This window comes from Dermatophagoides farinae, chromosome 3 (genome assembly GCF_024713945.1).
Source record: "Dermatophagoides farinae isolate YC_2012a chromosome 3, ASM2471394v1, whole genome shotgun sequence".
Classification (NCBI taxonomy): domain Eukaryota; kingdom Metazoa; phylum Arthropoda; class Arachnida; order Sarcoptiformes; family Pyroglyphidae; genus Dermatophagoides; species Dermatophagoides farinae.
The window spans coordinates 4662481-4690347 of record NC_134679.1 but is presented as its reverse complement, the minus strand read 5'-3'; the positions used below and the strand labels follow the sequence as shown (position 1 = coordinate 4690347).

General features: G+C 29.1%; 5 protein-coding genes across 5 annotated transcripts; 1 reads left to right on the top strand and 4 right to left on the bottom strand.

Moving 5' to 3' along the window:
- Positions 1-210: 210 nt before the first annotated feature.
- On the bottom strand, positions 211-7630 carry LOC124494419 (glucose dehydrogenase [FAD, quinone]). The gene is made up of 7 exons (XM_047057578.2): positions 7252-7630; positions 2650-2941; positions 2370-2582; positions 1921-2220; positions 1446-1778; positions 1076-1381; positions 211-1006 (listed from the first exon to the last, which is right to left on the bottom strand). Exons 1-7 carry the CDS (start codon positions 7363-7365, stop codon positions 672-674), a joined length of 1893 nt encoding a protein of 630 aa, XP_046913534.1. The 5' UTR covers positions 7366-7630; the 3' UTR covers positions 211-671.
- Positions 7631-12811: 5181 nt separating this feature from the next.
- On the bottom strand, positions 12812-13558 carry LOC124494809 (uncharacterized). Its single transcript, XM_047058079.2, has one exon. The coding sequence runs from the start codon at positions 13541-13543 to the stop codon at positions 12812-12814; it is 732 nt and encodes a 243-aa protein (XP_046914035.1). The 5' UTR covers positions 13544-13558.
- A 66-nt stretch (positions 13559-13624) lies between these two features.
- LOC124495306 (fatty-acid amide hydrolase 2-B) lies at positions 13625-24410 on the bottom strand. Its single transcript, XM_075729350.1, has 11 exons — positions 22119-24410; positions 21752-21930; positions 21359-21686; positions 20477-21298; positions 20303-20417; positions 15216-15349; positions 14986-15146; positions 14816-14914; positions 14331-14561; positions 14136-14262; positions 13625-14069 (listed from the first exon to the last, which is right to left on the bottom strand). Exons 1-11 carry the CDS (start codon positions 22201-22203, stop codon positions 14038-14040), a joined length of 2313 nt encoding a protein of 770 aa, XP_075585465.1. The 5' UTR covers positions 22204-24410; the 3' UTR covers positions 13625-14037.
- A 189-nt stretch (positions 24411-24599) lies between these two features.
- Positions 24600-25645, top strand: LOC124495307 (mite group 2 allergen-like Ixo r 2). The gene is made up of 4 exons (XM_047058663.2): positions 24600-24689; positions 24801-25028; positions 25109-25422; positions 25502-25645. Exons 2-4 carry the CDS (start codon positions 24917-24919, stop codon positions 25643-25645), a joined length of 570 nt encoding a protein of 189 aa, XP_046914619.1. The 5' UTR covers positions 24600-24689; positions 24801-24916.
- A 36-nt stretch (positions 25646-25681) lies between these two features.
- On the bottom strand, positions 25682-27862 carry LOC124495053 (solute carrier family 25 member 44). The gene is given in 9 exon segments (XM_047058363.2): positions 25682-26126; positions 26223-26393; positions 26457-26628; positions 26713-26903; positions 26972-27097; positions 27160-27283; positions 27345-27386; positions 27388-27615; positions 27687-27862. Coding segments are annotated over 8 exon segments (996 nt in total). The 5' UTR covers positions 27496-27615; positions 27687-27862; the 3' UTR covers positions 25682-26064.
- Between the last annotated feature and the right edge of the window lie 5 nt (positions 27863-27867).

Sequence of the window (27867 nt, the reverse complement as noted above, 5' to 3'; positions counted from 1 at the left end):
ATGATGATTTTTTACCTTTAATCTCATGCAATGCAAAACAGAAAATCATAAACACAATTTTCATTAAATATGAATCCCATCAATCAATCAATACAATGGATAATGTATGAAACATCAAATGATGAATCCACTATTATTGCATGTGTTGAGCAAAAATCAATCAGTTCAAACGATCCATTTGTATACAAGAATGGTCTCAAATGAAAAAAGTTTTTAAAAAAAATTCATTTAATTCATTATAATTAAAAGTCACCTATTTTTAAAAAAAATGCCATCTTCTCATCATAATTTGTCAAATCGAATTGCAAAAAAAAAAAAAATTCCTTACATGGAAAAATGTCTTAAAAAAATAGCAAGTATTTACATAATGCTGACGGTATTTACAACGACAATAAAACTTTGTGGAATTGTAAAATTCAAAAAAAAAATTGAAACAAAGAAAAAATCACCAAAAAAAAAAATAATAAGTACAATTAAGTAATTGACAAATGAAATTGTTAAATTATGACTGGATTCGAAAAAACAATTTGTAGAAAAAAAATCAATTAATTTATATAATTATAGAGGCAAACAATCGACGACTTTGTCCATCGATTGTGATGGCGAATTTGTGACTATAAAGAAAAAAAATGGCTTCTTGTATTATAAATAAATAGTATGACGTAATTCATTTATCCAATGCCGATATTATTCGTATAAAGGTTAATTATATTGCTAAAACCCATTCGTGGTGTTACATAAAATCCTCTGATTAGATCTGATGCTTTTTCACCAATCATAATAATAGGTGCATTCGTATTTCCACTGGTTATTCTGGGCATTACCGATCCATCAACTACTCGTAATCGTCTTACACCTTTAACTCGAAGTTCATGATCAACAACTGTAGTTGGATCACTAGGACTACCCATTTTACATGTACCAACTGGATGATAGATAGTGACTGTAAATATTTGAGCTAAACATTTCATATAGTTACGGCTATATAATGGATATAATTCACATCCTATTTTTGAAAAAGAAAAAAAAATAGATTTCGTTTAAAAGTTTTTATTGAGGAAACCTGACACTATACCTGGAACGACTAGTCCACTTGGTTGTGAATTATATTTTTGTCGAAACGGTAATGAATTTCCGATTCTGAATGAAATTTCCATAGCATCGGCCATTTTTTCTAGATCTTCCGGATGGGTAAAATATCGTGGATTGATGATAGGATGATGATATGGATTGGCACTGCGAAGTTTAATATATCCGATACTTTTTGGTTTCAACATTACAGGCAATAGAGTGAAACATTCTTTCTGCACAAATGGAAAAAATGTTTTTTGCCATTGAAATTCGGTAATGCCGATATTTCTACGGAATACATATCCATCATCTAGTAGATAAAAAGATCATTGTTACTTGCTTAATTTTGGGAAGAAAGTTCCATTATGACAGACCTGATGAAATGCAACCGGAAAGAAAATGAATCTGAAAATCTGGCCAATCTTGAAATGTACGATTGGCAAAGCTTGTGCGAATGAATCCAAGTCCTTCTAATGCACCGATCGATGCTATAGGGCCTTTGGCAAATGACACATATTTCAATATATTGGGTAACGTATGGACACGAGATTGAATATATGTCCATGTAACACCTTTTGGCCGTAATGAGTCATCAGCGATAAAGTTTAATCCCAAGGGATAGATGTGATCTTGAAGATTACGACCAACCGGTAAATCCGAAATGACAGGAATGCCATGTCGGTTAAGTTCACTACGAGGACCGACACCTTTATATATTTGAATTAATCAAGAAAAAAACAAAACATTAAGCTCGAAACATGTTTTTGCAAGTGTCGACGGAAAACATCAATGTTGGCAATAGCCACCACTTGATGCCGCCTCAATCTTCAACAATTTGTCTTCACATACCTGATAGCATGAGAAGTTGTGGCGAACCAATAGAACCGGCCGATAATATAACTTCACGAGTGGCAAAAACTTGATGTCGTTCACCTAATCGATCAAATACAACACCAACAGCCTCTTTAAGTTCATTGAATAAAACTCTGATGACAAAAGCAAATGTGACTACGTGCAAATTGGCACGATAACGTGCATCACCTAGTAGATAGGCTTTCGCTGATGAACAACGGCCACCACGACGAATTGTTGCCTGAGGTATAGTGAATCCAAATTGATTTCGTCCATTTACATCGATGTTTGGATAACCTACAAACCGAATCGTATTGAACCGATTTGAATGAATGTGATGTTTGTTTGATGAAAAAACAAAACGAAAAAAAAATAAAGAAAAATTTATATTCATGTTTAATTTGACAACAACAAAACATAGAGGTTATCATTGTTTGTTTACATACCAAATAGTTTTCCGGCTTCAACAAATGTATGGGCCAATGGGCTGACCATTTTACTTCGTTGTACGGTCAATGGGCCACCACGTCCATGAAAGCCATTGTATGCAATTTCCGGATCTTGATTATCTTCAGCACGTATAAAATATGGTAACACTTCTCGATATGACCATCCATAAGCGCCACCAGCAGCCCATTCATCAAAATCATGTCGATTACCTATCATAAAAACAAAATCGATAATTTTTTTTCTATTGGAAAAACCGAAATCGATAAAACACCTTACCTCTTACATACATCATATAATTGATGGCAGATGAACCGCCAAGAACTTTACCCCTGGGCCATTTGGATCGACGTCCTTCAAGACCATAACAGGCATTCTCCTGTGGTACGGTTTCATATTGCCAATCTAATGGTGTTCCTTGCATCATAACAGGTGTCTGTGGAATATCCGAAACAAGACTTTCCGATCCACCGGCTTCCAATAATAATACTTTAATTTTTGGATCTTCAGATAACCGACTAGCAACAACACAGCCGGCAGATCCGGCACCGACTACAATGTAATCATATTGCTATAATAATAAAAATCAACAACAACAAAAAAAATTGGAAAATGACAAAAGAACGATTAGATTCTAAATATAAACAGGAAAAAAAATCGTGATTGCTGAATGGAATGATTTGGCATCCAGTATTTTTTTTTCTGTTTGTAGTCTATACTCGTGTAGTTTAAGGAAACTGTATACTGGTCACACACACACACAAAAATAGTATATATCATCATTATTATGATGCTGTATGATCATTTGTAAGAATATATTTCATAGTAATCCATTTTATGGTTAAAGAAATTTTTTTTCTGCTGCCCATGTTGTTGTTGTTCCATTAATACTATACACACTGCAATAAAGTTTTGATCTTGCCATTCAATTGTCAATTTTGCTTTTGTTGAGTGAAAAAAAAAACCAAAACAAACACACATCATTTAGTTTTTTTTCAAGGCAATTCTCGTCTTTTTTTTATTTTTATTATAAATGATGATTCTCGAAAGCATATTTCAATCCCTTCCAACCATGTCATTTAGATGATTTTTTTTTTTTTGGTTGCACTTGCATTTGTATAGCCCAGATTTTGTTTTTCTTCTTCTTTCATTCATGATTATTGTAACCATATACACATAGAACGATGATGACAACAACAACAACAACGACAAAAAGATTGGTTCTTTGAGACAATTTTTTTTTGTTGTTGTTCAACCATAATTCAATCAATTTCACTTTGGAAATAAGATATTAAAATAAAACATTATCAAGAAAAGAAGAACAATAGACAATGGCAACAACGACGACGGGATATCTACCTGAAACCTGACTTTGACTTTGATTTCGAGAAAAAAAAAATTTCGCTCGAGAATCGTTAAATCACCACCGTATGACAATCATTGTTTTGTTTATTATCTGATATGTGTATGTGTGTTTGTACCGATTGGTTTCGGTTTTCATCGAGTTTCTTCTATCAAAAAAAAAAAAAAAAAAAAATTGAAAAAAAACTTGATCATTGACCAAGGTCAAATATGAATCAAAATGTTGTTGTTCAACCTACGCACAACACACATATACACAATTTTTTTTTTAGAATTTGACCTAAAAAAAATATTATTTTACAAGGTGATGACCACCAAAATTTTGGTGCGTACAAAAAAATTTCAAAAGTTTCCAATCTGATCCGATTAGATTCGGATCCAAGTTCAATCATCTGATTGATTGATCTTCAAATCAAATCAAATCAAATCAAACAAACAGAAAATCACCGGTTTTATTTAATTTGAATTATTTTTTTTCAAAAGTTCTTGAAAAGCTGAAGATTTTTTTTTTGCTTTCAACACTTTTTCAACAAATATATTCCAAACCAAATCAATGGATTACACAAAAGTATATATTTTATTTATCATGTTTTTCGATGTTTTGGTTATAAAAATAGAAAAAAAATATTAAAGATTTTTTTTTATTTTAAAATTCAACAATCTAAAACACACACACACACACGCACACACACATACATCATAAAACAAGAATGAAAATGAAAAACTAACAAATCAAAAGAAGAAGAAAAAAAAACGGGCATGACCTCAAATTCATGTATGTAGATTCTCTATTTGTACAACACCATAATAACAATAACAACAACAACAACAACAACAATCACATGTGATAACCAATCCAATCTGATAATAGCCGCAAAAAACACTTTGATAATAATTATTTTTGGTCAAATGTTTAAGAAGAAGAAGAAGAAGAAGTATGAAAAACACCGTATGGCAGGTATACAATACAAATCAATTGATCACATCACATCACACTCATCGATATATACTCAATGATAATGATCAAAAAAAAAACAGACAAATTGTAATGGTATGGAAATCAAAATTCACCGGGAATTGGTCTTTTTAATCCTTACACGAAGTAAATAATGATTTTTTTTACACATTGTCTGTGTGTGTGTGTGTTTGTAGGTCAAGTACTCATCACTTGAATCATTTGAATCTTTTATATCTGTTATATTTACCTACTATTGTGCGAGAAGTAAGAAAGAAAAAAAAACACATCACAATATAGTAATGATGGTGTTTAGAGGTAACAAAAAAAAAAAATTTTTGTTGCTGTTGATTAGTTGAAAATTGAATTCAATTTATGATTTATGAATAAAAAATTTTTCGAAAATACTTGTTAGTTTTATATGATCGAGAAGAGCGAAATTTTGTTTTTTGACAACCAAATAAAAAACTGGTTAACCAATCTTTTCAATTATGGACCAAGACATTTTAGACAACATCACCAAACACATGTAATCGGGTGATAATGTTAAAAATCACAAGAGTTAACAAGAATTCCTGTATAAATGGATTTTTTTCATCATCATCATCATCAACATAATTATGAATATGAAAGATATGAGAGAAAAAAAAATTACACAACAACATGTAATTAGATTTGTTTCTCGTATACAATTTCGTTAACATCTCATTTTACTATCATCTAGTAAATACTATGGCTATTGTAATAATAAATGATTTGATGATAATTTTCATTCATTAAATTTGCTTTTTTTTTGTTAATCATCATCTTCCAGGTTAGGTTTCCCTTTTTTTTACCAGACATTATTATACCATAAAATTTCAGATCTCTGATGTTGTAAATGGATAATTTTCTCTCCCAACCAGCCAGGCAGCTATTCATGTATTCTTTCCTGGTTTCTCCTTCATTATTAGACTAACACAGTTAGTTAGTTAGTTCGTTAGTTAACGTATATATATCGATGTCAGGTTAATTTTGATGATAAAAAAAACCACTTTCACTATGATGTCTGACTAGTGTAGGATGGTAAATATTAAATTATTGAATAACAAAAAAAACAACAACAACAAAAATTAATTTAAAAACATGCATATGTACCGTTATTTTTTTTTACTCATAGATTCAAGAACAAAAGTGACATATTCACGATAATGATTATGATGATGATGATGATGATAATGATGATGATGATGATGATTGAAATTCAACTTGAATTTTTGAATTTTCATTATAACTTGATTTACACCGATATAAAAAAAACCCAATTTTCTAAAAGAAAAAGAGAAAATTGTAAAAAAAAATTTCGACTTAATTTTAGTCAAATTTTATTATGCATGAAAGAGCAACAATGTATTATATTCACCCGAAATACACACAAACACACAAACATACTTTATGCAAGAAAATACATTATCCATCGATTTTAGATTTGAATATAGCGTGTGTTTGCGCACGCAAAAAAAAATTATTGTCCATCACAATGATTTTGTCCAGCCAACAACAACAAACGGTGAAAAAAAAAATCCAAATCCAGACATTTAATTTGGTTCAACCAAATGTTCAGAGTATTTCTGCACACACACATTTCTCTTTTTCTAAACTATGTTTTCAATCAATTTATATTTTATCATCATCATAATTTCAAACATACAAACACACACACACACACACACAAACGAGAAACAGTTATCCATTTTAATGGATTCTTATGGAACAAACATAATTTCTTTCGTATTTTTAGGGACAATCATCATCATCATCATCATCGTGGATTTTATTTTATATTGTCTTTTATTTTGAAACATCATACCTGGATCATCATCATCATCGATTAGGATGAAATGAGGAAGAAATTTGTTGCTGTTGTTTTTGATGTAATCATCGTTGCTGATGATGCTATTTCCGACATCCAAACACAAACACATACATATATTCACAAACATGACAGAGCAAATTTTAAGAAAGAAAGAAAAAAAAATTACCGATCGATTACAAAGGAAAAAAAAATCCAATCCCGGTTGATTGTCGTCCACCAGTAGCAAGTAAGATCTTTACTTTTTTTCTATGATTGACATAGATCGATTTTTTTCATTTTTTTTGAGGAGGCAAAACAACCACTACCATCATACACACACACACACAATTGTATCCGAATCGAATTGAATTACCTTAGCCTAGCTTTTTTTTGCATTACTTGATCGATACAACTATGATTGATTGATTGATCAATAGATTTTTAATGACCCGCAGGAGAAACGAATAAAAAACAATCGAACGAATTCAACCTGTTGCCCAGTTGAAACAACAACAACAACAATATATAATATGGTCGAAATTTTTTTTTCACGCTCCCAAGATCACCACATGTAAATAAGGGCCGATCAATTTTTTTTCCCAAAAAAATCTTCCCATGCTTTGGTTCATTGAATGTTATTGATTTTTTTTTTAAATTTCAATAACATTATATGATTGCTGATTTTCATATTGGACATTTAAATTTGAAATTTGAATTTTATTCTACTTACCGAATCCCAATATCTAGTTGATACAGGTGGTTGTGTGACAGCATAGAACCAGAATGCCGTTATCGGTATTAATGCCGGTAATGATGCTACCAATAGATTTAGGCCAAGTGCCATTTTTATTGATTATTTTGTTGAAATTTTTTTTTGTTGATTTCATGGAATTTTATTCGTGTTGTTTTGATAATGAAAACATTTCACCATTTGATGATGTGCAAGGGAATATATTTTTGAATTTACATAAAAAAGCGTGGCCGATCAAGATTGATGACAATCACTTAATTTGTAACAATTTTTTATTAAAAATCAAAATTCAACATATTTCATTTGATTGTAGGAAAAAAGAATTTGAATATTAATCACGAAAAAATGCATTTTTTCAACTTGAGACAAAATCTTTTCACATGAACATGAATACACAAGCACACACACACTGTCGATCATCAACAAACTATCGATATGCCAATACCATTATTGACAAAGATTAAATAAATTTTATGATCATTTCAAATGTGCCGGTAAATCGGATCGTTCTTGTTGGATGTATGTTTGTTGTACGAATAAATTCGATTTCAGGACCGACATGTTTTAGTTGAAAAAGGATTTGAAAAATTTGAAAGCATCTTTTTTTGTTAAAAAGATTTTCATACATACAATGAAAAAAAAATTCATTGGATCGACACGTTATGTACATTGTGTGTAAAAAATTATCGACAGCAAAAAAAAAATTTTTTTTTTGTCGTTTCAATCGACAACGCAAAAAGAGAAATAGACATAGGGAATATACCAGAAAGAGAAACCCAAATATACGAAGAGAATGGACAAGATCAGCAGATTCGGTCAGCAACAAATAATAACAACGGTTTTTTTTTTTTTGATGATGATGATGATGATGATGCAACCAAGATATGACAATGCAAAACAGAAAATACACAAATTTGATGAAGAGAATCTGTTTACCCAAAGAAAATAATAAAAGAGAAAAGAAATACAATAGAAATCGAAACCTATGAAGAGAAACCAAATATTGTCGTTGTGGTCGCGTTCCTTTTATCTTTTTTTTCTGAAAAAAAGATTCAAACACTATAGTGTGACCATGATGATGATGATGGTGTGGCCACCACAACAATCATAATGTACGGGTTTATAATGATTGTTATGATCATGGTGGAAAGTGCTTGAATTTTTTTTCTGTCACTAATAATGATGAATAAAAAAAAGTACAGTCGGTCAATAGACCATTATGATTCGGGTCGGTCATTTATTCATTCAATCAGTCAGTCAGTCAGTAAGTTAGTTGGTCAATCTGATTTTTTTCCAAGCCAATAAATTTTTAGATTTTTATTTCATTTTATTTGATTATAATTTGAACCTTCATTATCATTATTATTATTATTATTATCGGTGTTTATCAAAAACACATATAAGAATTTCTTATCTTTTGGTAGACCAAGTTAATCATGACAATATGGTGCAGGTAGTGGTGGTGGTGGTGAACTCAAGAAATTTTTTTTTTTTTTTTTTTTTTTTTTTTTTTTGGTAGTTGAAGAAATTGAAATTTTTTTTTTCATCATTTTTTTTTATAAATGACAATTTACGAATCACTGTTGGAGGGAAGTGATATAACAATGATTGAGTGTGAGAATTTTTTTCGAAAAATTTTTTTTTCAAGTATTTTAAAAGAAATTTCCCGTTATTTATATTGAATTTAAATTATCATCATCATATATCCTGAATATTCGATTGATGCAAATGGTTATTTTTCTTGTTTTTTTTTCTTACATTGTTGTCAAATCAAATGAATTTTTTTTTTAAATTCACCAAGGAAATTGTAAATAATTTATTTAGTTGTTGAAATGGTAAAAATGATTCGATAATAATATGTATATTTTAGTAGTGAATAAAATGTGATGCCAGATTATCACTGTTCAAGTGATGACAACAACAACAACAACAACAAAAATATCCGTGTGAGACTTTTAGAATTCCCATCATCATCATCATCATCATTCATAGCATTCGATTTCAATTTTTATTTTCATCTACCTATTTTTAGTCAATTTAAAAAAAATTGAAATGAAATGAAATGAAATGAAATCTTCACGCTTTTTATCATCATGATGACGACGATGATGATGATCGTCATCATCAAACGATGATACTGATAATAATAATTTCTACTACTATATAGAATAGTTTATTTTTTGTCCATCTATTCATAGTCAAATGCTGTTTTTTTTGGTACGGTTTAATATGTTGAATCTATTGTCTGGGTTCTGGTTTTTCACGTTTTCTATTCGGTAATTTTTTCTAAATAATTTTCTTTGCATTTTTTACAATTTTTCTGTAAACATTTTAATTTCAATGGTTGACCAAACAATTATTTGAATCCACCCATTATTATTGATGTTTACAAACATACACAAATGTATCATTATTGTGTCATTCATGATTGTAGAAGAAGAAAAAAAGATATTTTGTGTAATCATTCTTTTTTTTTAATTTTAAAGTTTTTGCTTTATATAAAAAAAATAAATAAATTCACATCTTTTATTCATCATCATCATCATCATCATCATGGATGAAAATCATCATTAGGATGTCTAGATCACTTTTTATTTCTTTTATATTTTTTCGTTCCAAAACCATTAATTATGATGATGATAATTTAGAATTCAAAAATAAAAATTTTTTTTCTTTGCATATGCAATACACAGAATGAATTATACAGATTGCATGATAGATATATGTGGCCATGGCCATCAACCTGTTCCATTCAGTTAATGTCAATTATCGTTGTGTATCCACCATCTGATCATAATGTTTGTGTGTGTGTGTGTATTTGACAGTAAAATATAATTACAAATAGTTGATTTGATCTTTGTTTTTCTATATTCGCTTTTGTTGGTATAAAAATAAAATAACAACAACAACAAAATGACCAATTTGTTCTTTTTTTTTTTTTTTTTCTTGTGTCCAAATCGAAACTCAATTATTGAATTGTTTGTTCTCTTCCCCCCCTCTCTCTCACTTTGTTTCTGTTCATATTTCAAACAAAAAAAAAATTACCAAAATGACAACCGTGTATTTGACAAAAACGTGCAAATGGTTTTTGTTCTTATTTGTCACACTCAAGATATATTCCAAAAATATTTACAATCTCTTCAATTTTCTAAATTAGATTTTGTTCTTTTGTTTCGAGATAAACATGAATGAAACAAAAAAAAAAAAAAAAAAATACAGAAAGATAGATCAATCATTTGACACCATTCTTGTATACAGACATAATATTAAGGTTCATCATCATCATCAAATCAATATGATGCCTGTCTATAGATGTTTTAGTCTATTTTATTGATTGAATCAAATCAATGTAATTGTTGTTTTTTCTTTGTTGTTCAATCCAATTGTGATGATCAATTTCAATCAGATCATCATAAAATTATTACTTAAAACAATTCATTTCTCATCATCATCATCATCATCATCATCGTCATTGAGATAATCATCGATCTGTGTTGTTTTCTATATATATATAAAAAAAAATGGATTTCGTGCGTGTATCGGAAATCATATCATTTTTTATGGAATTTGAATTGGAAAAATATTTTTATCCATAGAAAATTATTGACAAAACTTAAATGTTGATGGATAATCTTGTTTGAATTTTCTTAATTTTTTTTCTCGTTAAATTTGATGATGGATTGTTGATGGTTATCGCCCCTGATTTGAATCTATTTTTATTATTTTTATTTGTCAATAAGAGTGTAGAAAATAAAAAAAAAAATTTCGGTATTGTCCATTATCATTATTATTTGATGTATGTTTGTATGTTATAATTGTAATAGGTTGTTTTCTGGAAAATCGTACAATACAATACATTTTTTTTTGACCTCACATCAAACAAATCTCATCCAATGTTGATGATGATGATGATGATGATGGTGGTGGTCATGGTGTAAAAGTGTCAAGTTTGAAGATTTAGATCAAAACTTTAATCTCTATTGTTATATCTACCTTTTTCTATATATACATGTGTGTGTGTGTGTGTGTGGTTATGGATGTTGGAGGTGTTATCATTGAAGGTGAATTTTTTTTTGTTGAAAATAAAGAAAAGAAAACAAAATCCAGATCGAAAGTTTTAATGCCAAACCAGATGATGGATTGAGCGCAATATTTAAGAGTGAGATTCTACTGGAGAATATATATATGAACATATTTTCACACACTGAGATTTGATTGTTTGGTTATTGTTGTTTTTAGTGATTATAATCCAATCGATTATATTCATAATAATAAATTGTTGTGAATGAGTTCAATGAGTGAGAGTTCAAATTTTTCACAGCACAGGAGGTATTATTGTAACAGGTGTGTGTGTGTGTGTGTGTGTGTGTGTGTGGGAAGGGGAGTAAACAAAATAGTAGATGAATAAATAAATAACGCACCTTGAAATACTGTTTGAATCAACCAATTTTATTTGTCTTCAGCTGCTGCTTTTACTCTCTTTACCTTGATTGTTTTGGGATTTTTTTTTCATTTGAATGAAAAAATTTTATTCATTCCATTTATTATTGTTATATATGGCCAACAACAAGGACAATCATTTTGTTTATTATCATTATTGTTGTTGTTGTTGTTGTTGTTATATTTATTCGGTAAAAAGTGTTTGCGATAAATTTAGAGCATCTCCATATAACAGTCCAACAATCATGATAATAATGGTGATGATGATGATGATGAAACTGGAATGGAATGGATCATCTTCAAAACGGTTTGGATAAGAGTAAAAGAACAATGGCTTCAATTTTTTGTTTTTGTATTTCGCTCTTGTAAATGTTTTATGTTTTTTTTTGTTTGTCTGGTTTTGTTGGTTGGACTTTCGATGATGATGATGATGATGATACCGAAATTCGAAGATCGATCGATGGTCGTTGTTGTTTTTTAAAAAAGAGAAATGAATGCTCGAGAATGTTTTCCCTTTATTTCTATTTAACAACACACAATAATAATGATTATATAGATTGACTAGATGACCAGAAAAAAACGCACAATGACCACATTGGATACGACAACAACAACAACAACAACAATGATGATGATGAAAGTAAAGTAATTAGCCGATCGATGAACTGAATCGATTTGCGATTAATAACTTTCTATACTCTCACTCAACACCATTTTTAATATTCTGACCATAAAAGTTATTTTATCACAATGAAAGTTATTTTTCAATGAATCCATTTTTAGAATCAACACAATTATTGTTGTTTTCATTCGACAACAACAACAAGCAGTGTTTAAACTTTTCACAGAAATCGATAAAACTTCCAAGTTTAATTGAAAAGGGGATCGATCGAAATTAGTTTGTGACCATTATATATAATTCAATTAAACTCATGACTACTGCTGCCTGCACCGCGAAAATTTGGCCGTTGTAAATTGATTAGTTTATTTTTCGAACCAGTTTTGTTTTTTTTTTTGTTTCAAACAACAATCGACAAATACTTTTTATTTTTAAAAATTTTTTAAAGATTTTTTTTAAAAAAAAAACATTCATTTTTTATCATTCATCATCATCATTGAGTGAACACATCATCACTGATTCATAATGACGTACCATCCATAGAGAATAGCTTAATGTTTGAAAATCTTCAATAATTGTGCATAGATTTTCATATGTTATCAATATGGATCTTCGAAATTTAATATAATAATCATTTGTTTCATAATAATATGGTATATGATATAGATTACATATTTCAATCAATTTATCCATTATTGATTGTAACATTTGTATTGAATCATATACCATTAATGATAATTGATTGATTGCAAATTGTATTTTGAATCTAATATCATCATCCAGTTTGTTTTCGTGATCGTTATCGTTATTATTCATTTCCATTAAATTTTCACGTACAGTCTGTGGAATTTCGGCCAAAAACACCAGTACCTGTTCAAACATTTTAGCATTTTCATCTATATCAGATTCAGTTTGTCTTATTAGATACATTATTAATTCACAAATTTTACATTCTTCATCAATAATTTTATCGATTTTTTCCTTCAATGGCTCAAATTCTTTCAATGGTAAATTTATTTTAAAATAATCAATAAGATTGGCAACAATTTTATCATAATCACATACACTTTGATTAATAAATCGTAATCGTTGTTTTCCCAGTGGTTTTTGATTTTGTTCATCATTATTACCATCGTTTTGTTGTTGAGCTTTTTGTGAAACAATCTCACTTAGTACAGTGCCAATCTGTTCCAAACCTTTAATCATGTCCATTATTCGTTTTTTTTTTCGTCAATACAAAACAATTATACAAAAGATGAACAAAAATCACAAAATTAGAAATATTAATAACTGTTTGGTGAATTGAATTTCATTTTATATATATATGAGAATTAACAAACTAAAAAGAAAATTCTAAAATTACATCAACATTTTTTATGTGATTATTACAAACAAAAAAAAAATCGAAATATTGTTCGTGGACAAATTATGCATGGAAATCGTTTTTTTACTTCGATTTTTTTTTGTTTTGTTTCACAAATTAAGATATAGGTTTCTTTTTCATTTATATAAAAGAACGATAAAATGTAAATGAAAGAATGAGAATTGAGAGTTTCCTCGTATTCATATATATAAGATAATCGTCAGACTGTCAGTATATTGATCACAATTTTTTTTGTATGTATAATGATTGTATTAGATCCATAAATCCATATCAATCAAAAATTCAATCGATCTTTGTCCTCGGTTATACAGCCATAAACACATCATTGGATGGATAACAGCGGTGAAATACCAACTATGGACAGAAATATCATGAGCAAGCTCACTATGATAGTCGAACTAGTAGCCATATGAACAAAACCTTTGTTGACCATATCCGGTTTAAATGATGATTCCACTTTTCTTCCATTCAACGGTTGAATTTTACGAAAATTATTGGCAATTTTTTCTCCAGAATGTGAATCAATTACGCCCAAGAATTTTTCGAACTAAATAATTCAAAGTTTTAGAATTTCAAACACTAAACTGATTAGGAATTTTTTTTTATTCCACTTACCTGTGAGCGGCCAATCTCATTTGGTTGATTCAATATGAGCCATACTAAACCTTCTGTACATGGTGGTGTAGTCAATGATCCATGATAACGATATAATTTTTCCGAATTTTTAGGTAATAAATTCTGTAGTGTGATTGTTTCGCGCATGAATTGACTTTGTTCCGGTGTGGCTTCCTGTAATTTGTCAATCATATCGGCTACAACTTCAAATCCAGGATTCATTTTTTTGATCTAATTAGGCAGAAAGAAATGAAAAAAAATCAAGCAAAATTAATTTTATAATAATATGCAAAAAATGAAATCCTGGCTGAGAAAACGGCAAATAAAGCTGTCCGGTAATGGTTAATTTAAATTTTAAATCAGATTTTTTTTTGAGAATATTCCTGGATTACAAACAAGGACAGGCAAAGATAGACACACAGACACATTAACTGGAAACAAGAAAAAACGAAACCAAAAAAACAATGTTATAGGATGTATCGAACCTCGAAGAATACGGCCAATACTGAAACACTTCCATCACGAGCTTCTAAAGCTTTGCTTAATGTATCATGTTTTGCATGATTATAATGTACTAGATGTAACTATATATCCAAAATGAAAAAAAATTGATGGATTATTTGCATTGTATTGATAGATATATTCTTGTAAATACCTCTACTGGGAATGCACGTCCATTAATTTTATGTTCAGAACCAATATGTTTAGCCGATCCCCAATGGAAATGGAATTGTGCAAGACGAAATATTTCATTATTCAATACGGTACCAGTGATTGCCGGTGCTGAGCCAACATCACCCGTATAATCAAATTGTACTGTGTTATGGTTAAAAAAAGTTATTTAAATTTCAAGATAAAATTCTTAAATATGAAAATATCACATACTTGAATGTCCATTATTGGTCACTTTATAGCTAATTAATGGATGATCATAATTGATGAAATCCAATTTTAATGTACCATTGTAATAAACTTCCTGTGTATTTATATCGATTGGTGATTGACTACTACCATCACATTGATTTTCACCATTTGCCCAACTTTGTTGATCTACAAAAAAAAAAAAATTTTTTTATATCCAATTAGTGAGTGATTTGAACTTCAATAATAATGTCAAGTGTGTGTTTGTATCCGGACAATATTTCAATATCCGATTGATTACATTTGTTTGTTTTATCTGTCTATGATATGATTAATGTAAAAAAAAATCCACTTACCACTATAACTCCAATCGGAAGCTATGGCTAATTGAACAAGAAAAGAAAAGAAATGAAAAAGAAAAATTAATATTAATCACTTTTGGTGGCTAATGATTTCATTCATTTATTCAATAATCTTATCGATATTTCAAAAAATCCAAGTTTTATTATCTATCATTTTCACTCTATTCCAATTGATGGAATGATCCATTAATCATCTTGATTGTTGGTGCTTGTCTTTCTTTTGTTTTTACGTTTGTCTATACAAAAAATTCCGACGCAACCTCATCTTGATGAATCGATTAGTATAATTTTGCCAAGAACAGACAAAAAAAAATAAAATGTGAAAACTATTTACGTCACAAGTATTAGTTAGTAGTATATTTTGAATCAACGAGATGATAAAACATAATATATTTTTTTTCCTTTTCTTTTTTTGACAATCATCATCATAATCACTATAAATCATAACCACATTTGACCTAATGAAAAGGAAATTTATTTTAAGAAAATTAGGATGTAATATAAAATCATTGGCCTTGACTGACTGACTGACTGACTGAATTATTGTTTTTTTTTCAATGAATTCTATATGTATGCAGTTTTTGTGGTCTAGAATTATTATTATTATTATTCTGCAATTCACCAAATTCAGAAAAGCATAGACAGACAGAATCGTCATTCATCTCCCTCTCTCTCTTTCTCTCTCATTTCTGTCTTTTATTGTTAGCATGAATATAAATTGAGAAACGTCCTCGACATTCATGATAAAGATAGAATTCCGGATTGCAAACGGAATCAAACAAAAAAAAATTATACTAACCGAAAAAAAAGAAACAGATTCTTATTTCGACTAACTTTCGATTAACTATAGTTCATTGTTATTACTGTCAACGCTGAATTTGACATGTCAATTTGACAAAAATGAAAGGAAAAGTAGAAAAAAAATGAATTGAATCAAATTGTTTTTTTTTCATAGAATTTTCGTTATTCATGCAAAATTCCGTTTGAAAATGTTTGAATGTCGAATAGTTTAATAGTTTGTCGTTGTCGAAATACACACACACACACACATATATATATACAATAATATAATGCGATAGACGCAAATAAAACTTACCGGTTGAGATGTAATAACAGGATAATAAGATTATTATTGCAAATAATTTTGCCATTTTTTTTTGCTTCACTCTCTCTATCTCTCTATTTTCACTTTCTGTAGACTTTTATATGGTTGATTGAACAGTATTTAAAATACACGAGAAAAAATATTTTTCAGAAACCAAAAAAACAAACAAACAAACGAAAAAAAAATCTATTTCCAAGTCAAAAACAAAAGAAGAAAAATCAAATAGTAAATTTTTTTTCTGTTATCAAACAAAAATCAATAGAAACGAAAGAGTTAAAATCTTATTCAGATCTAACTTTTAAATGGAATGAAATTTGAACATATATAATAGGTTATTGGAAGAGTTATTGCTGGAAAATTGTTTTGATGTTTCCAACTCTATTATATCAAGATCAACAATTATGATGATGATGATGATGATGATGATGGTCGTGATCATACATACATACATACACACACACACAAAGAAGCGGTTGCAATTTCAAATCAATAACATTTGTTTTTTATAAATGATAGAAATCCGATTATCAATCCAGCGGCTAGTATATTATATATATTGAAGAACAACAACGAAATTGAAAATTCAAACAATATTACGACACGGTGGATATGGAAACATCCACCCACACACAGCACACAGCACACAAATACAATTACAAACATGTACATCGATTTTTTTTTCTTGTTAAAGATCCAATCCAGAAAAATAAAATGACAAAAAAAAAATTTATATAGAATAAATAAACACAGAGAGAGAGAGAGAAACACAAACATACAAATTTAAGGATAAACGATAACTACAAATAACAATTGATGATGATGACGATGATTTTGAAATTAACGATTGTTGATGTTAATAATAATGATTATTATTATTATGATCGTGCTGATGAAAATGTTTTTTATTTTGTTTTTTGTTTGTTTTTTTTTGGTAGATGAAATCTCTCATCAATACATAGATCGATTGGATTATAGATATAGATGGATTGAAAGGGGAGAAACTTTATGCCATATTATTGTGGCCTAGAATGACAAATCCTATGAAGATTTGTAATGGCCAATATATTATTTTTTTAGCGTGTGTATGGCACATATAAAGTTCCCGCCGCTTTACTTTATTCAATGTGCGTCTGGTATTCTCATCATCATCATATGTTGTTGATGGTGATGGTGGTGGTGGTGGGTGACTTTGCGAAGACAACAACAATATTTTGATGTTTTGGTGCCAGAAAATTTTGTCTGTCTGTTTTTATCGCTATTTCTATGTATATGGATGTGTATGTATGTATGTGTGTGTATGGATATTCGAACACTGTATATTGCTCTGTTACGGCAACGAAGAACATTGTAGAACATCTACAATGTTGGTTTTTTTACCCTATCGAATATTGTTAATCAGAATAAAGACCCGATTTTTTTTCATCGTTGTTGTATGCGCCAGCGCGATATTTATGTTTCAAAAATAATTCCAGTTTTGAAACATCGAAGGGTCGTTTTTTTTCATTGCTTGTCCAAAGGTTTTTTTTATTCCGCTGTTAATTTGATTAATCATTATCATTATGATGATGATGGTGATAATAATAATAATGATGTGCTAATGCTATCGAATATAAACTACCAACCATGAAGTTTGTGAAACTCAAATTGAAAAGAAGAAAAGAAAAAATTGTCATGTCATTTATAAAGACAGAGTGTGAAAAATAGATACAGGAAAAAAATATGTATGTCGTTTGTATTAATTTGGAAAAGTTTTTTTTGTCTCCACTCTATTTTTATATCTATAAAATAATCAAATGTACAAACAAAAAATAAAAACAGGACAAATCAAAAACAAATCGCATCATCATCATCATCATGTGGTGAATTATCGATTTTTTTTTCATTATTATTATTCGATATACTCGAATTACATTCGAATAATTCGTAATGATAAAATTTTCCTTTTTTTTCTATAAAGAATTTTTCTTCACACATAAAAATTGCTCAATAAATGATCACATATATATAATTTTTAATTTACGAAATGGAAAAAAAATTAACGCCATAATCAACATCATCATTAGTGGTGATGATAATGGAGCCAATGAAATTCAAAAGTTTCTCTTACTTTTTTTTATGAGGAAAAATCAAATTGAAAAACAATTTCACCATTTCTATATTTCATTATTTTTTTTATTTTTTTTTTTTTTTTTGGTTGTATAGAATTTCTACTGAGAAAACAAAAATCTCATTTATTAGATTGTATCGGCCTAACAAGAAAAAAAAAGTTTTCATCGTAATCAATCAATCAGATATGATTTATTATAAAAGTTTGATTTGAGATTCATGAATTCTTCATTGCCGTTATTTTTCGGTTTTTTTTTTTTTTTTTGGTTTGGTTTGGTTTGTTTGTATGCACCAAATAATGTTTATGAATGCTGACATTTTTTGTTTTTGTTTTTGTTTTGGCTGTCGTTGTTGTCGTCGTTGTGGTTGATAATAACAATCTGTTTTTTTTGTTCGTTCTCTGGATAACGTGATGTAATGCTTATCAATCAAATTACTGTGTTACGATTAATTTTTTTTTTTGGGTTCAATAGAAAAATTTATGTCCAAATGAAATCAATTACAAATAAAACACACATCTAGAAAGCATAAACTGTATGAAATTAAATTTCATATTATAAATAACCTTGATTTGACAATTCAAAAAAAAAATTGAAAATCCTAAAGTCGATAAAATAGATTATTATTACTAGATTTAATTTTGATTTTTTTTTGTTCGTTTCATTAAAATTAATTATTGCATTGACATGACACCAAAATCAGTGAAAATGATGATGATGATGATGATGATGATGATGATGACAATGACAAAGACAAACCAATTTATTAGCAATAAATCGAATGATGATGATATCGATAAAGAAATAATTGGAACACATGATGACCAGGAAAAAAAATCCAATATCCTCATAGCCTAGATTATATTTTCATTTACCGTTTTTTTTTCTTTTTTTTCATACAACACTGGAAAACAGGCTAATAATCAAATATCTGTAAATAATTAACAATCAAATGTAATAATAATTGTTTTTTTTTGATGTTAATTTGTATAAAATCTCATTTATTTAGATCCGGAATATAATGAAATCAAGATGGATTCTTGTTTTTGTCCTAATTTATGTATAATCCTTTCAATATATTGAATGTTCTTTATTTTTAAATGTTTTTAATGACTATTTTCGACGCTTTATGGCGTTACTGTTGCTTGAATTTTTTTTTTTAGAAAAATGATCTACAATAACAGCATCTGTTGAGGAAAAATTCAATTTATTTTTACCTGCAATTGTTCAAATATTTGACACATTTAAAATAATAACATGATATTGTCATTTTAGATTTTATTGATTGATTCATTTTGATTCAATTTGTTCATTTAATTCGAACTTCACAAGGTGGTTGCCAACCGCCAAATTCTTTGGCTAATAACTCAGCCACAGCTATAACCGATAAACATAATTACGATTACTTTTCTTGATTGAATCGAAAGACAAACAAACAAACCTAGTGTAAAACGGTCATTCAAACGTTTCGCTATTATCTGAAAACCAACGGGCATCTTGGATCGATGACCAATACCCATTGAAACCTGTGTAACGGGCATTTCCAATACATTGAATACGGATGTATAGCCACAATTGTTTACACGTAAAAATGTTCCGCTATGTTTTGGTGCTTTTTCCGGTAGACATGGCATAATCAAGATGCTACCATCCTCTATTATGAAATAATAAAAAAATCAATGATAATTTTCAAAAATGTTATTGATACAATACCTAACATTGAATCCAATTGTTCACCCAATTGTTTTCCCATGTCTATTATCTTTCGATACCAACGTTTATGTCGTGTTTGAGGTGAATAGATGGCATTTTCTAATATCACATTCATGCAGGTAATTTTACGAAATTTCGATCGACCAAACAATGATTTTATCAACTCAGGCCAGGCATTCAATCGTCCACGTCGTTCAACAATTTCTTCACCCAATAATGGTGCATCACAATCGCCCAATGTAGTCAAAAATATTAAGAAATTATATTTCATCAACGGTATTTGAGCATCGATGCAAGTAAAGCCACAATCTTTTTCAAGAAAATGACGAGCACGTTTCAATGTTTCACGTATATCGGACGAAACAGGTGTTTTAAATGAATCACCATCTTCATAAAGAAAATAGAATCGCGATTTTTTTAAATCAACTGGACAATCTAAATCAAGTTGAGCCATTGCTTTTTCATTATCGGCGATAATCACTTTGTATAATGGTTTTAAATCCATTGCATAACGACATAATGGGCCATTGACTAGCAATCTTTCCCTTGATTTATGGCCACAATATGGAAAATTTCCTTCGATATTTGTCATATTCGATGATGGCTTATGTCCGAATGTACCACAAAAAAATGGAGGTATTCTTAATGAACCACCGATATCTGAACCAACACCAATTATTGCACCGGCTGCTGCTTGTATAGCCGCTTCACCACCGGAACTGCCTCCAGTAATTCGTGATAAATCATATGGATTACGTGCTCGTCCATATACATGATTGTTGGTATCCCACCAGAGCAAAAATTCAGGTACATTTGTCACACCTAAAAAAAATTACAAAATTCAATTTTTCAAAGTTAAAAAATCACAATTTTTTTCTTTACCTAAGATGATCGCACCAGATTTACGAATATTTTTCACGACCTGTGCATCCTCTTTGACGCGAAAATCTTTTCGTGAATATAAACCGCCAGTATTGGGCATTCCTTTGACCGGGATGCATTCTTTAATCGTAATAGGTATACCGAGTAATGGCAATTCAAGTACATCATCTTTGACCAATGGATCATTTAATGCTCTTTCAATACGCTGATCATATTCTTTGGCCTCTTTGATAGCATCATTAAAACAATCGGCAACAACAGCATTGATCAACGGATTCACAAGTTTGATACGATCGATGAATACTCGAACAAGTGTTTCGCATTTCAACTATTTAGGAATAAAAAAAAACTCGATAATATTTTTTATAATTCAAAAAAAAAAAAAAATCTTACCTGTCCAGTACGAGTTTTTTCTGCCAATTCAGTTGCTGTTTTCAGTAACAATGGATTTGTTATTGGTGGAATTTGATTTCTTTTTGTCCAATAATATAAACCCGTTATATCCATTAGGCCATCGAGAAAACAACGAGATATTCGTATGTAAATACTTGCCATCATAGATATGATCCATACTATTATGAGTAATAAAACAACAAAAAAATGATTAAATTTTGCTAATAATAATAATGATGATGATTTAATAAACCAAAATGATAATTTGTCATCAAAGTACATTTACATAATAATGTGAATCTTATCACAATTGACCTATATTTGATTTTTTTTCCATTCTAATCTTAAATATTATTTTTATACTTACAAATAGATTGGCCAAACGGTACATGTGTTTCGATCATTGTTATAATCCATTCCATGTCTGGATCCAGAATTGAATTTTTAATCATCTTCTATACACACACAATTATAACTGTTTGCCAAGCTGTTGATTAATCAATATAATAGTTCTATATTCCTATATATGAATTAAATATATTGGCCAAAAAAAATCAACTCGAGCATAAAAAAAAAATTGAATGAAGTTCTGAGCAAATGTACTCTGGACAGTTGAACATATAATCATAACAAACCATCAAATGACGATTGAGAACTCAATTGAACCTGGTTATCACGGTCTTTTTTTTATGCTAATATAGCGTTTGAAATTGAAAAAAATAAGCTTCAAATTTCACTAATTAAACACAGTTATCGTATATTTTCGTTTGTAAATGTCTACGAGTATTGAAGGGGCCAGTGCACCAATCGTTTTTGTTTGTCAAATTCCCTCTTTCTATAAATGATGGTGTCTGTGTGTCATCATCAAAAATTATCGATTGAGTACACATTGTTCATATATGTTAAAATTATTACAAATACAGTTGAAGATTCGATCGAATTAATCTTAAACATGAGTCATTCATTTATCACATGAATGAAAAACATTTAAACATTTTTACATGTTGGTTATAACCACACAAAACAAAAATATCAACAAGATCATTCGATGATATAAAGTTTTAATTTGATCAATAAAACACAACAATGAAAGACATTGAATTTGTATTCACTCAGAACTACTCTCTCTATAATAAACACTAATAATATGCCGCTCGATCACTATTCAGACCATTTTGTATCCGAATGGTATATCGAACTCAACTCAAAACATTGTTTCAATGGTTTTGATAATTTTGTTCATAGAAAACAGTCAACATTTACATGCAGATACAACCCGAAAAATTGAGAATGAAATTTTATTTAGTTTTCACATTTTTTTTTCTGTTCAAATTCATTTCACAGTTAAATTAAATGTAATTTAAATTGATTGAATAATGTAATTGAATCACAATATATCGAAAAATAATAACGATGATCGGAAATGAACAATGATAGCTGACCATCTTGTCGGTGGTTGTCGTAGAAGATTTGGCTGCACAAGAATCTGATCCATTAGAAATTTTTTCATTGTACATAGATAACAAAGACAATAAATCAATAGAATCTGTACGAATAATTCGATAATAAATACTAATTCTTCGGTGAATGATGTGATTCCGTTTTCTGCAATTTCCACAAATTGCTGCTGGTTCTCATTATTATTATCATCGATTCGTTGGTCTTCGTTGTCCGACATTATATTTTCGTTTATCTATTCATTAAAACAGTGATACATCATTCATTTATTTGCACCATAAATCCGTGGTTCCAAAAAAAAAAAAAAAAGATTGTTGCTGGTATGGCTGTCTGTTTCTTCATAATGAATAACGAATGAATAAATTATCAATTCAGAAAAGAAAATGGCAAGATATATTTCAAAAAAAAAAAAAACAAAAATTGGCGTGAAACTTTATTTTTTGCATTGACATTGACTATTGCCGGTTTTGATTGATCGGTTGGTTGATTTTACTATTTATTCGCACTTCAACAACTAACGACGACGACGACGACGACGACTATTAAAGTAGAACAAAAAAGGAAATGAATTTGTTTATCTTGTTTTAAACTACGAAATAACTAATGAATAAAATGGAAATCATTGAAAAACAATAACACAACAAACAAAACATGTGTATATGCTTATGTCGTAATAATTTTTGCCTATTCCAGGAATGAGAACTAATAATTACAATTAGACGGAAATTAAATGTTCAAACTTTGAATGCAATTTTCTCAAGAATTGTAAGAAAACAAAATAAAACCAACTGTATAAATATAAATGATGATGATGCAATTGACAATGCACTTGAATCACTAATTTATCACAACTTTATGTAGAATTCTCAAAACACACACAAAAAATAGTGAATACAAAATAATAAAGTGAGAAATTTTTTTTGTGATTGTTTCGAACAAATTATCACTAAGAAGAAATGAAAATTATGGACAATCCTGTTTGAATTTGAAGAGTATTTGTTTGTTCATGAAAAGTTTGAAAAAAATGTCATTGATTGATTTTGAGTGAGAAATGACAAGTGAATATCAACAAAAACAACAAATTCATTATCCAGAGATATGAAAATGTCTTTGAATAGATTCTCATAAATATTGTAATGACGACTACTGCAATGAGGGTATTTGATAAATTAATTGATCTTATCAATGTCTTTTCTCCTCTCATATTTATCTGTCCAGCTTTTATTTCCTTCAATAATTTTTCAATTCAACCCTGAACTGATTTTTTTTTTTGCTATTTCACTTTTTTTTTGGTGTGAAATTTAGAAAAATGAATACCATGACCATGATTAACGATGTTTTCCTCATCATAGTCATCATCGTCAAATTAACTCATGAGATTTAATTTCAACTATCCTGGCCATAATGTAATATTACTGATCAAATTGGACAGGAAACAATCATCAACAAAAAAAATGAGATCATTTTTTAGGTCAAACCGGTATGATTTTTTCCGGATTAAAATTAGATTACCATCATCATTATAAATCATCATTATTCAAGTCTTTTGTCATATTTGTCATTCATCATTTTTTTTTTTTTTTTTGGATAGATATAAAAACCAATCATCCTCATATTCAAACGATTTTTTTCAATTTTTGTCGTTTTTTTTTTGTTAAAACGTTTTTTCCAGTCACTAAACAAAATTTATACAGAAATTAGAAAAAAATGAGTTTAATTGATATGATAATCTACTTACCATTATTACTGCTGTTACTATTCATCAATAATGAATGGCTAATTTTTGTAAATTCAACTTCAGTCTATTTTGATGATTGTGGTATGGAATTTTTAATTTTCTAGAATTTCAACCATCTATTTTCCAAAAAAAAAAAATTTATTTTTACTTCTAAAATCTAGGTAATGGTGAAATCAAAAGTATTGATATTGAACCATGTCATTCATTGCCATGTCATTTTGAGAAAGGTCAACGTGCCAATCTCACTATTGTGTTTCAACCGAAACGAAAATCAAACTATATTCGTGTACATAGTACATTGCGTACAGGTGGCCTATTTGATTATCAAATTAATGTTGAAGATGAAGATCCTGAAGTTTGTCAATCATCCAATTCACATCATAGAAATTGGGGAAAAATTAAATGTCCAGCATTACCTGGAAATACGTATACGTTTAAAGTGAGCAGAATTTTTCCAGTCTCAACCACTTGGAATGTAAGTAAATTGATCACGATGATAATGAATAACGAATAATATTCTCATTGTCAATATTATAATGTTAATTAATCAACAGATGTTTCGATATTCAAAAATACAATTAAAGAACGAATATGGTCAAACAGTTGGTTGTGGTGATTGGTATCTGGAATTCAATAGGGCAAGCATCGATCGTAAGATGCTTAATGCACAGAATTTGAAAAAACCATTATCATCATAATAGTCATCATAGTTTTTTTTTACAAGAAAAAGTTAAAAATTTTTAAATTTAAATTTTTTCTAGTTCAAATTTTTTTTTGTCTGTTATTTTTAAAAACATGTAATGATTGATGAAAATTCGAGATTCCTGCGAATGACACAATAATCAAAAAAAAAAAAAAAAAAAAAAACAAAAACAAATAAAATTTGTGAAAAAAAATGAAATAAAATCACAGTACATTTGTCTGAGGTGAATATGAAATGAGAGAATTCGAAAAAAAAATCTAAAGAATTTGAATGAATAGAACAATAGTCGGCAACCTTTTTGGTAGTTGAACATTGATGTTAAGTTATAAATTATGGGAAAAACGAAATAAAATTTTTTTTTTTGATAGAAAAACAAAACACCAACAAATAATGAACAACATATGACCAGAGTCTTCACCAACGAATGGAATCACGAAATTCATCATGTAAACTAAGTCGTTTTAAGGTTTCATAACCTGTATAAAAGAATCATTTCATCATTTTTATTTGTTAAAATTAATAAATGTGAAAAAAATTATTCATTCAAATTAAAAAAAAAAAAAATCACTAACCTGCCGCTATAAATGTAGAACTAAGCCCACTATGAACAAGACGAGCTGAGAGACCTTTGAAGAATATCCGATATCGTTCTTCGGACCATAGTAGCTGAGCTGCAACAACTATCGATTTAATTCGTCGAACCTGAATGTTTGCTCGTAGAACATCCAAAGGATTTGTAAGAGCTATTGTAAACGGAAACATTTTTAATTGTATTTATGCTGCAATTGTTACAAAATCATGCTTACCTGCGACGGTCATTCCAGAAAGACTACCGGCAGTACAATGTATTATCATATGTGGAGTATTATGAGGAAGATGAGAGACTAAGCATTCCGAATAAACAGGATAAAACATCCACCATAAACCACTAGTTGGTACATAGGTAGCAACCGATGATAGATAACCTCGATAATAAGCCTATTATGTATGACATTATCAATATATGTTATGTTATTTGATTACAATAGAGTAATGGCAATCAAATCAAAAACAATATATTACCCTTAATCCTCCATCACAGCGATACAATTCTGTGACTACTGTTTTGGTCAATCCATTACGTTTAACTGTTTCTGGATCAATGTTTAAATGATACGATGATTTCTTTGATGATAATGATGATTCGGATGATATTTTGGTCCGTTTGGATTTATTCCAAAGCATTAAATGTTGTGAAATTACATCGAATGGACCTATGAAAGATTTTTTTTTTGCAATTCCAATAATGTATTGAAAAATTAAACAAACAAATTATACGTACAAATTATAGTTTGACTGACTAGAGATCCAAGACCTCCAGCAATAAGGCCTCGTATTCTATTATCATTGATATCATTTTTGGAGAGTATATGTCGGGCTTTTTCATAAGTCAATATATAGCCGAAGCCTAGAAAGTAAAAGTAACGTTACTTTTTTTCGATATCAATAAATAAAGATCATCTTTATAACCTGAAACGACTTGCATTGTATTCACCCAGAATCCTTTGTACAATGCAAAAAAGCCTTCATTACGTACGATATGACGAAATGCATCGGCAGTACCTCGATACACTTCTTGGCCAGATTTTTGGAGCTTTTATTTGAAGCAATTATTATTATTATTATAAATTAAATATTGATACGATATTCATTACCTGAAGTCGAGTTTTAATCACTGTTAATGGATATAGAAAAAATCCGCAATGAAATGGAATGAACAACACTTAGACCGAAAAATCTTGTTTTGTTCATCATATCCCATTCGATTGTTAGTAATGGGAGTCCAGTTGATTCCATTTCGTCCATTTTTGGTAGATCAATAAATGAATGATGAATAAACGAATAAAATATTCGTTGTTTGGCACTTTGGTATTTTTGTGCTTGCAATCGTTTTTGTATTGAAACCAAATTGAATTCAATTGATGTCTGATTTTGGAAACACAATAGTCTGAGATCAATAAAACTTAAAAAAGAATTTATATTAAAATCATGCTCACGTTTTTTTTCGTTGTTTTGAAAATTCAGCTGCAAAATTCTGGATTGATTTTCATGATTGACTGTTGAATTATGTTGACTAGAATCTTCATAAAACAATCATATGATTTACCATTGTTTTTAATGAATTTGAGATTGCGAAATAAATTTTTCAGATCAACTTATTTTTGATTACACTCTCAA